Source organism: Tripterygium wilfordii, chromosome 3 (genome assembly GCF_013401445.1).
Source record: "Tripterygium wilfordii isolate XIE 37 chromosome 3, ASM1340144v1, whole genome shotgun sequence".
In the NCBI taxonomy this organism is placed as follows: Eukaryota; Viridiplantae; Streptophyta; class Magnoliopsida; order Celastrales; family Celastraceae; genus Tripterygium; species Tripterygium wilfordii.
In genome coordinates this window covers 12,894,920-12,906,067 of record NC_052234.1, presented here as the reverse complement: position 1 = coordinate 12,906,067, position 11,148 = coordinate 12,894,920, and the positions used below count along the sequence as shown (strand labels likewise).

Genomic DNA, 11,148 nt, shown 5'->3' with positions numbered 1-11,148 from the left:
GAATATTGATACCAAGAAGATCAGCATCAAAAGTTTGATTCCTTCATATTATGCAGATGGCAACATTACATTCTTATACATCAATTCTTCCTCAATTACCAGTCAATTACTTGATTAACATTTTTCTTGAATTTAGACTTTTGCGAGAATTAATGGCCCAAACTCCGAAGACAACAAATATACAAAGAAACAAAAATACATCAGACAGAGTCAGAGTCCAGTGACGCAACCATATATATATACCGTGTATATGTGGAAATATTTGTACAGGCTAATGAACGACTAGTCAAATATTGAAAATTTTCTTCAAAAATAGGGGGAAAAAAACGAAATTTGTAATTTTTAAAAAAATGATCAGATGCTAATTAAAGAAAATTGGAAAAAATCCATCAAGGAATTCAGCCAATTGTGTCCATAACATCTAAAGTTATCCGTTATCAAAGGAACCAAACTGCATAAATACAAAATATATAATTACAATAATTATTTTAACTGTACATAAATACCGTATTCTGTATAGGAATACCACAACTACAAGCTCCATGGCTTCACCAAACAAACTTGAAATACTGATCAACTAGTTAATTCCCTAGCCATACCGTTAAAGACAGGCAAGTAATATAATCTCGTCACAGTTTCTTTTCTAGCATTTCAGAGTGAGTCGTTGACGCCTCTTTCAGCGTCTCTCTGCAAGCCCAAACTCCTGATCCTAAGCTGAAGCTGCGTCGCAGCCGCCAAGAACCTCACGTTCTGCACAGGATTCAGTATTTCCACCATCTTCACCGCCGTAGTCATCCTCAACAAGTCCGCACTCGCCACCACTGACTCCATACTCGATCTCATTGTCTCCGTTGCCCCTGCCGCCTCCACTAATGGGTCGCTCACTCTTCCGTGCGTTCTTGCCACCTCCAACAACGGCGGCGACGCCACGCTCTCCTGAATTTTGGCCAATTCGTCGTTCAGCGATCGCTCCTGCACTTTAGTCTCCTTCGATAGGTTTGCAATTTTTACCCTCTGATCTTCTGCTAAATCTTTGATTGTTTCATAGGCCAGTCGAAACACGAGTCCTGGCTTGAACCCGGAGATCCAGAGGAAAGTGCGTTCGAATGTGGTGAACCACTTTGGAGAGAAGACCAGGAAGATGTCCCGTTGTGCAGCACGTGATTTCTCGACATAGTATTGGTGGTAGTGAGAGAGGACGCGATCGATCAATTCTCGAAGATCCTCGTCTCGGGATTCATGAGAATGTTGTTGCGAGGAGAGGAGCTCCTCAAGGTAATGCTCTTGGCGTACAAGCCAGATCTCGAGAAATGACTCGAATGAACCAGCATTTGTGGTAGTACTAGTTCTTGATGATCCGGAAGACATGGAGAAGTGTAAAGACAAATAAAAATAAAAATAAAAATTGAACAAGTAGAACGAATTTATAGAGGGTTAAAAAGGAGAGGTAATATTTATAATAATATATTGGGGGAGGATAACTTTGGGGGTGGGTTTTGTTTTTGTGTATTTTTGCAAAGTGAAAATGTTGAGAATTCTGTTGTTTTTTTTCTTCCCTATTTCAAATTCTGAGATACATACACATGACACACATGATATCCATGTGAATTTGTGAACCTCACTCACATGAGCGTTGATTTTAACATTAGGATAATACATACAGAAAACACTAGAATGTATAAGACGCCTGATGTGTAAAGTCTTCCCTAAAAAGGAGATATGCTTCAGGAGGGAAATTTGACTAAGGTGGCCAAAGAAGATGTTAATCGAACATCAATGCATTTAATAACGAAAGTGTTAGGACTTGGGAATGGGTGGGGGGAGTGAACAAGGACTGTCTGGTGCAGTGGTGTCTTTCATATAATTCCACTCCGTCAAAAAGAGTGAGGAGGAGGAGGGAAAAAAAAAAAAAAAAAAACTGAGATATTTTTGTTGATCGGTGAAGCTTGTCGGGTGGCAGGGGTCTGCTGTAGTTTTTACTACAGCAGACCCCGCTGTAGATGTTTTGAATGATAAAATTTTTTTATTTTATTTTGAAAAAATTATAAATGTGTAGTTTATGATCTAACGAACTTAACGATATTTTTTTGTTTGAAACGAAAATCAAATTCATCTTGATCTAGACAACGAATGTTTTTAGTTTATATCCGACGGTCTAAAATTGTTGAGCATTTTTCATGTAGCATATGATTTTTGTTTTGAACAAAAAATATATCGTTGGATTCGTTAGACCATAAACTACACATCTATAATTTTTTCAAAATAAAATAAAAATTTTTTTTGTCTTAAATTGTTATTACAGCGGGGCCTGCTGTAATTTTATTACAGCAGAGCCCCGCCACCCGAAGCTTGTCTTGAAGTAGGAGTAAGAAGCACGTTTTGTTGATGCGAAACGATAGGCTCGTCGAGGGTATTCGATTTGGCAGCTGCCTTGTTGGCGACACATGTCCATGGTGCAAAGTGGAGCAGCGACATGAGGCCATGCCATCATTTGCCCTTTTGAAAACAAATTTGGTTTTTCATTTATCTTCTTGCACTTGAAGTATATGCTAATGGAGACACAGAGACAAGAGAGATCACATTGATTCCCGTCGTAATAGGTAGATAATTTTGGTTAGGTCCTCGGAAATGATGAAAAGAGGATGATACTGACACATAAGTCACAGATACCGATGTGGAAGGGTAATATGCGAGAGGATACAAATGAGAGTAGTGTGTAAAGCTCTGATAATGCTGATGCAGGTAATCTCATTTAGCATTTGCCACCGATGAAACACCAGTACTCGACTAAGCAGTTGGCCACAGATGAGGCAGGTAATATCATTTGCCACCGATGAGAGTGTAAAGCTCCGATATTGCTGATGCAGGTAATCGGATTTGCCACCGATGACACCAGTATTTGACTAAGCAGAGTTCGCCAGCTGCTGTCGTTGAAGTTTGCGAAGCACGACGAAGGGAAAGTTTGCTGGAAATTCTTATACAGAAGAAACAAACGGATTCCTTTTGGTTCAGTAAGTAAAGCATCGTTTTACTTTTTAGTCTCAGAATTTTTCAACGATTTTCTCAATTTTATTTTATTTTTCAATCATAAATTCTAATCTAACCACACTACTGATTTTGCGTGTTTATTAATCACTTCTGGCTGAAGGCTGAAGAAATTATATCTGATCTGCGAATTTGGTAGGCCCAAACCAAATCTGTGAATGGGATCTCTGTAGCGTTCTTTTTGACTGGAGATGCCTTATACTCCTCAGAGAGGATGTTTTCCTTCTGAAGCTCACAAGACACGATGACTGCAATGAGCAGGCAGAAGAAACACTTGGGATCGTTTCAGACTAATATCACATTATACATATATGGAAATAGAGATGGTACTATATTTCAAATTTTATGAACAGCTGAATAGTTAGATATTTACTCATAGAAGGCCACACAAGCGTGGCCTAGAACAGAACTGCCTTCCATTAGCTCTGATAACTGCCATCACTCCAGCAGTCGCACCGGCCAAAAGCACTGAAGACACATATTGCTGTGCATTTCTCCCTGCTGTAGAACAGAAAAGAACAATTGACCAAGTATTCTTTAATAACCCCAATGCGTTTGGAATACCAGTCTATATGAATTAAGAACAAACTGTCACGTATGCTGCAAGAAATCCAGCAAAGATAGGCTTATACCTTGCTGTAGTGTCAAGGATGTAACTGTCAAACCTCCAATCAGCAAAGCTGATGCTACTGGGAGATACTGATGCAAACAATTTTGTCCACATAATACGATATTAGTGATGAACAAAATTCTCCAACAAAAAATAAAGTCCTAAGAATTTGAGATTTCTTTTTGACCGATGCGATGTCATGTCAACGGTACTTACAGAAAGAGATTCGAAGCTATTAAGCTGAAATGGTGAAGGATTATTTCTGCTGACGCTATAGCGACCACTTATAAGATCTAATGCATCCTGAAAGACCATCAATTTAGTTGATCGTTATTCAAGTACGTACTGAGTGCTTTAGTTCTCATGGAGAGGATGAATTCATGCAGGCAATGAAGAATGCAGCTTACCTGCCGGAGTCCATCTTGAAAGTTGTTTAAATAGTATCTTGAAAGAGCACTCATGGCATCTTTGATTAAGCCACCGAATGTCTGTTTTCCATATCTGCAGAGTTTTTGTACATCCACAATGTATGAAAAATAGAAAATACAATGGACTATTTCTTTGGGAAGGAGGAAAAAAAAAAGGACAGATACTTATATCTCATTTACCTAACCATGTCTCCCTTTAGAGCATGAGTCCCAGCATATTCAAGGCTTATTTCGTCACCTTGCTCAGCCCACACTGATGCAAAGTAAAATTGAGTTCAGAATGAAACAGAAACTAAAGAATGAGTTCAAGTAAAAAAATGTGAATGTAAGTCGGGTCATAGCTTGGTGACACTCACTGACTCACCCTATAAACTTGACAAATGTACATCAATAATCTAGTTCTTTTTACTTTTTTTTAATATAACCTCACTGATTTAGGCCATAAAAAAGGGAAGTCCCTTTTATTCAGGCTTGTACGGAGCCACGGTAATTCTGATATTTTCTTCTCTCCTGATTATTCGAACTTAAAAATAAATCCCATCACGATTCTTCATTTAAGAGAAGAATCTTGAAGTCCCAAACTTTCTATGTTCAAGAGTTGAGCAACTACAGAATTGGGATTGAATTTTCAGGTTGAGGGTTTTTAATGGAAAAAAAAAAAAAAACCACCCCTTTTTCATGTAAGTAATTTTGAATGCTACGCTAGCCTTCTGAAGAAGTCGAGCATTTAGGTGTAGTCTATACCCTTGCAGCTAAAGTTACCAGTTGCATCATCTTCAGCTTAGTGTCATAGTTATGTCACGGATGTTCAAAGTGGCTGTCCTTATTTTTACTCTTCTAATAAAAATAAAAAATGTAAATGGGGAAATAAATATAAACAATTAACACACTTCTTAAGAAAGTGACTTTTTTTTTTTTTTGAAAAGAGAAAGTAACTAATTGAAGCAATGAATAAAAATATACGTACATGTTCTGAACTTTTCATAATCCTCATGAAACAAGGAAATGTCTTCGGTGGCAGTGAGTACTCCAATCCTTTGCAATTGTACAGTTAAAGATTTCCGAGCAAGGAAACTCTGTTTAAACAAAACATAGAAGAAGCTTGAGAAATAGCTACATGCAATGTATCTCATGATGGATAGGAGCAAATTTATCCACTTGGAGCACCAACAAAAAGTACGAAGCCAAAAATGTGCAAGGGTTCGGCAAATGGGTGATAGAAAATGTCACTATTTTTCGCCAACCTGCGTCACATTTGTCCTATCAAGGCAATCAACACAATTACTTCTAACTATTCCTCTCTGTTCCTCTAGCACATTTCCTTCTGCATCTACGAGGAAATATCTGCTCAGCTAGATTAGTAATGATTAGAAAACAGCATTATGAACTGTTAGCATGGTCGTGGAATATCAATTGTGCAAGAGTTTATACATAATTCCATTCAATCAGATTACCCTTGCTTTTCGAAGTCTGCCGAGATTTGATCGTATAGGACTTGTAGGTTATTAAAATTTGAGGAGCCACAAACTTGATGGAAGTCAAAAGAGATATATCTGCGATAAAATAAATGAACAGATTATTTGATAGAAATGACCACTAAAAAAATGTTACTTGAAGAGCAATATAAGAATTGATTAAGAAACTAAAAGAGCTAATAAGAATTAATTAAGAAACTGAGACAATGAAGGAAACAGATTCTTCGTTGGAATTTTCATCACTCTACTGATAGCAATAGGAAACTAGTACTCTAAGAATAGCAATGGGCAACTAGTACCCTAATGATAGCAACAGGCAACCAGTAAACTCAGTTGAAGAGCAATATAAAATTATAAATAGATATATAGAAGTGCAAAATGTCACCTAACATTTGGAAGCTTTTGCATCTCTGCAGCATATGCAGAGCTTAATTGACCTTCATCACCTTGCTAAAACAGTAAAATAAGTAAATGAGAAACTTTTGTAAATTTCTTTCCCTCCATCGCGTCCTTGAACTCATGATCAAGTTAAAAGAACTCTTAACCAAATTAGTTAGAGCCGGCCAAAATATCTGTCATAGCAACTAGCTTAAATATGAACTAGCAAAATAGATCATAGAATAAAGACGTACTTTATCAGTTAGGTCAATTGCTATAGTCTCTCCATATCTTTGTAGGAGATCTTGAAAATGGCGGGCCACGACGTTTGACTGGATGTAGAAGGAAAACATTCAGTTACAAGTACACAAACAAAACTCAAATTGACTAAAAAAATGTAGTATAAATATACCGTTTGCTCATGATTAATAGTTCTAAGTTGTGGTTTGTAACTCAAATCAACAATTTGCTCCCAAAGAAGTGGAATTGAACCTCTAACCTGCAAAAGAGAAAAAGCAATACATTGGACCACATTAATGTCTTCTCTTAATCGGAAGGCAACCCAAATTATTGTGAAAAGAACTGTTACATGCTAAAACGAAAAAATACTCTAATCAGGTTTTGGAGTCAAAAGACACAGAGAAAAGTGCATAAAATTATTCTTCAGCCTGAACGTAGATGATTTCATAGACAGAGGGAAGCATGATAGATTAGAAATGCCCATATCTCAAAAAGGAAAGAAAAAAGGGATTCAAAATGTTTAAGAAACTTCAATCTATATCACTGCTTCCAATCCAGAACATATCCATTTAATAATAAAAAATGAAAATGATATATTAAACATCATCATGCGGTATCCTCTAGCCACGAAAAAAGAGTGCATCTAGATTACAATTTTACTATTCAAACTTTTTTCATTTTGGCCCTAAAACATCAAGAAGTAAACCCAGATATATAACATTTAATTTCATCAATATGTTCTCACATGTTTGTCCAAGCACCTTACCAACATTGGGAGCACAATTTGTTTAATTAAATTTCATTCACACAAGCCACATAAAAGATAGACGCACCACAGCATCGATAAGAGATCTTTTACAGAATAAATAGGGAAAGGAAAACAACTGCAATAGATCACATTTAGATATAGAGATAAAATAGCAACCACGCAGCATGCAATTAGTTTCTGAAATCCCAATCACATATGGTGGACGTACCTGCAATAAGGAGGACCTGAAACCTTGAAGCTCCATCAATTGCTCAGTTTCAATGAAATTAGCAGTGTCTCCTTCAAGATTAGCTCCCCGTCTCCACATTCGTGTCCCTGAGTCATTGTGTCATTGTGCCATCAGATAGTTCAGAATGCTGTAAGTAGCATCAACAAAAGAAAGAGAATGAATCAACCACCTAACATTATACCTAGACGTCGAGTACACCTCCTTGAAATCAATGCAACTTTTGCAGGTTTGTCTTTCAGATTCATCTGTGCCACTTGAAAGCTTGAACCTTAGTTAAATGAAAACACTAACTACAATTTCAAGAGATAATACAACACTAACTTAGCTTTGGTATCTCTATTTTCCCTGTAAAGACTGATGAATGAAAAACACATGGAGGGAGGGAGGAGGAGAGAGAGAGAGAATCAGGAATATAGAATTCAGGATATTTCCTTGTAGTAGAGGAATGATAAATCCATCAAGCTGCAAATACAGGAGAAAATTTGTCAGAAGTAAGAGAGTGCTTTGATGATCTTATTTGCTAAATTGACTAGGATATGGCATTCCAACCTGTGGAAATACTTTCTTTGTTCTTAAAACAACAATGGAAGGGCATTCATCAATAAAAAAGAAAGTAGTTCGGAATTGTTGATCAAAACGATACCATAAGATAGATTGCATTCAAACCTTAAACTCAATAAGTTCCTCCAAGAGATTTCTGTTCCAAACAAATCTTGGGTCAGCCTGAAATATATAAGAGAATTAGGACTCACTAAGAAAAAAAAAAAACTCCTTTTGTCTAATAAAAAGCAATTCCTGACTTCATGCTCTTTAAATAATGCTTTAAGTATATTAGAATAACAAAAAAAAAACACTTCATAAAGGAAACCTCAGTTCTTCTCAAACTGTTCATCTTCTTTCCCAGTTCAATCATTTCTTGGAAAGGGTACTCACAAAGGAATAAGGATTCATCAGTAAACAACAGAGTCACAGAGGCCTAGAAGCAAATCTATTGTTCACTTTGTTATTTGAACGATGGTTACAATATGAGATCAGGCATGCCTATAATTATTGACAGGCAGTTTGAATCTCTCAAATGCACGCCCACCCTGTGCAATTGTTGTTCAACGTGTAACTCACTCATCAGACATGGCACTGCACCTAAGATCAAGTATGGGCTGAATGAAAGGGCAAAGCAAGCAAAAATGTGTACATAGAACAGCGAGGCATCAGTTTTTGAATCCATATGCATACAGAAATTTCAAAAGACCTGTCAAATGCAACATATTTTTAATGTATTTAGATGTTATAGTATCCATGCACCCCAAGCATGAAACTAACCTGCTTCCAAATTGGTTTAGCCTCCCATCCTTCTGCTAATTTCAATCTTCTCTGTAAGCTGGCACAAATGATTGACGGTTGTGGCATGAATCAATCCAAACAGAACAAAAAATGATAGAAACCCCAAATGAAAGATAAGCCTGCGCTAACAATTACAATCAACTTAAAGAACAAGCTACAAGGTAAAAGAGTTTACTTAAGTGTTATATCTGTTTCATATGAATAGTACAACCCAGGCGATAATTCTACAGTCTTCAACAAAGTAACAAAGTAAGCCTCATCTTTTTTCTGCACAAAGCATATTCCGGATAGGCTTTAGGTAATAATCAATTTGTTGTATCTTTAGAGAGTATAGCTAAATGATCTTGAAAGGGCACTACCTAGCTTTTCAAGTATCAAAAATGTAAATTCTTACTTCTTGCATGGTTGAAAATTTCAATGCCTCATTGCAGGGTAGGAACTTCATGGACGTTACAAGAAAGATGGGAAAACCAAGAAAGGTTCCCACTTCCCTTTGCGAAGTTATAACGAGTAAATAAGTCCCTGCACCAAATTATTTACAATTTCAGCAGAATTATCTTTGTGCAACCTCCAAAAGCTCATAATCCCTAAAGTTTGTTGCTGTGATAATAATGGCAGTTAGCTCTAGCACATAAAGGGTCAAGACTCAAGAGACCATTAATGAAATCATATCCCTATGGTCACTTACTCTAGTTGAAAAAATGTACAAAAACATTGGAACAGTCAGCAAGCTTTTGAAAATAAGAAACACAGCCATCCATGTTACTACACATGCAGATACAAATTGAATTTATATCAGACTAGAGGTAATACCTGCAAGCAATCTAATGGTTCCGCCAACGCCATAAATGGTAGAGACTTTGGATGGACTTCCTGAATGATCATCTTCTGTGAGAATTAACAAGGCAATGAAAATGAATATTCCCGGCTAGAAAAAACAAACAAATAATAGATAAATAAACAACAGCATAACTTATGGACTTCCTGAACGATCATCGTCTGTGAGAATTAACAAGGCAATGAAAATGACTATCACAGCCTAGAAAAACCGAAACAAAACATAGATAAATAAACCACAGCATAACTTCAATGTCCTTTATTTGAAACACAGAGACTTAACTTACTAGTTACTACACACGAGTTCCTACACAGCATTAACAAGTTTTCCGGGTTCAGAAATCAGCATAGTCTTTTCATACACCAACATGAAAAGAACAAACACGATTGTATGCAGTTTGTGAAAATTCTCAAGTCAGAACGTCCCACATGTTGCAGAGTATACAATCCAACAGCGGACACCAAATGTAATACGAACATCTCAGGCATACATACTCAAAAGAGGTCAGTATGATAAAATTTACTAACAATGAATAACCAATAAGTTTAACAGTCCACCTAAACTGAGCCAAAAAGCTGCGTCGAGAATAAAATTTCGCCCTCTCGCTCACAACATTTTCTCAGGAAACAAACAGCTCATAAAACAAACTTAACAGTATACAACAAATACTACCCTCAAGTGGCTCGATATTCCCGTCGTGACGACTAATCGAGAAACCTTGACCGGGGGATTCGATTGATTTGACCACATACTTGTCTTGAAATTCCTGCAATTCCAACTTATCGTGAAGCTTGAATCTACCTGAAGAGGATCCAGTTTCCATAGTCGTGTTCTCAATCCTCTATTCCAACGCGGGAAGAAAAAACCGGGAGAGATCTTGGATTTCGATCTTCTATTCGTTGATTGATAAATTGATACTTGGAGAAAAATTAGAAAACCAAGGAAAAAATCGTCAGCTTGAAGGAAAAGAACTCGTATATTTTAGTAAATGACGTTAATAGCCCTAATCATCTCTAATAATTCTGAAATTATCTGACAATTATGTGCAACTGTACCGTATTAAAAAAAAGGCAGAAATATATAAAAATACAAAAATCTCTCGATTTTGGGCCCATAAGGCTTTTAAATAGCCCTCAATGTATCGATTTTGTAGCATGACCAGCGCATTTCTTGCTATAGAATGATTTTGGATTTTGGTATCCATTAATATCTCATAATTTCAGGTGATTTAGAACTTGATGAATATGAAGTTGCTGTGGATATATATTTTTGTATTCAGGTATTGTTTGTTCAGAGATACCTCTTCGTCTTCAAGTTTTCTTATTTTATGGGTTCAATAGTGAGAGACGGAATATATGAATTTCTCAAAATAATTATTCACAATTATCAATGCATATTTTTACATACAAGTACTGTTTGCTATGGGTTATCTCTGTGGGTATTTCTACCCTACGAAAGTTGTTGTGGATATATATTTTTATATTCAGATATTGTCTGTTCGGAGATACCTCTTCGCCTTTGAGTTTTCGTATTTTATGGGTTCAACAGTGAGAGAGGCGGAATATATATGAATTTCTCAAAATAATGATTATAACAATTGTCAATGCATATTTTTACATATAAGTATTGTTTGCTCACGGTTATCCCTTTGGGTTTTTCTACCCTATGAGTCATATAGTGGGGAGGGTGAATGAATATCAATTTTTGAAATAATGGGTTTTAGCAGTGGAGGAGGTGGAATGAAAATGAATTTTTCAAAGAAAAAAATGTGTGCAATGGACCTTTTTGGTTTAGA

At 36.4% G+C, this 11,148-nt stretch overlaps 2 protein-coding genes across 4 annotated transcripts; both read right to left on the bottom strand.

The window, feature by feature from the left end:
• Positions 1-434: 434 nt before the first annotated feature.
• LOC119995109 (protein RESPONSE TO ABA AND SALT 1-like) lies at positions 435-1,556 on the bottom strand. The gene has a single exon (XM_038841496.1). It carries the CDS (start codon positions 1,366-1,368, stop codon positions 652-654), a length of 717 nt encoding a protein of 238 aa, XP_038697424.1. The 5' UTR covers positions 1,369-1,556; the 3' UTR covers positions 435-651.
• A 1,422-nt stretch (positions 1,557-2,978) lies between these two features.
• On the bottom strand, positions 2,979-10,309 carry LOC119995243 (phosphoinositide phosphatase SAC8). Of its 3 annotated transcripts, XM_038841685.1 has the most exons (21): positions 10,026-10,307; positions 9,329-9,403; positions 8,910-9,037; positions 8,691-8,782; positions 8,495-8,552; positions 7,841-7,897; positions 7,603-7,636; positions 7,356-7,436; positions 7,154-7,260; positions 6,349-6,435; positions 6,191-6,268; positions 5,944-6,008; positions 5,538-5,636; positions 5,328-5,427; positions 5,051-5,159; positions 4,264-4,336; positions 4,063-4,156; positions 3,872-3,958; positions 3,678-3,744; positions 3,419-3,546; positions 2,979-3,293 (listed from the first exon to the last, which is right to left on the bottom strand). In XM_038841685.1, exons 1-20 carry the CDS (start codon positions 10,174-10,176, stop codon positions 3,419-3,421), a joined length of 1,770 nt encoding a protein of 589 aa, XP_038697613.1. In that variant the 5' UTR covers positions 10,177-10,307; the 3' UTR covers positions 2,979-3,293. The 3 variants fall into 3 exon arrangements, with proteins under 3 accessions (XP_038697613.1, XP_038697614.1, XP_038697612.1); XM_038841686.1 differs by lacking the exon at positions 2,979-3,293 and having other exon boundaries at positions 3,300-3,543; positions 10,026-10,309; XM_038841684.1 differs by lacking the exon at positions 2,979-3,293 and having other exon boundaries at positions 3,300-3,546; positions 10,026-10,306.
• Between the last annotated feature and the right edge of the window lie 839 nt (positions 10,310-11,148).

Coding starts and splice junctions, on each gene's coding strand:
- LOC119995109 (XM_038841496.1), bottom strand. CDS start 1,368: ATGTCTTCCGGATCATCAAGAACTAGTACTACCACAAATGCTGGTTCA.
- LOC119995243 (XM_038841685.1), bottom strand. CDS start 10,176: ATGGAAACTGGATCCTCTTCAGGTAGATTCAAGCTTCACGATAAGTTG. Junction 9,038..9,328: donor AACCATTAGATTGCTTGCAG/GTATTACCTCTA, acceptor AATTTGGTGCAG/GGACTTATTTACTCGTTATA. Junction 3,745..3,871: donor ATAGCTTCGAATCTCTTTCT/GTAAGTACCGTT, acceptor TGTTTGCATCAG/TATCTCCCAGTAGCATCAGC.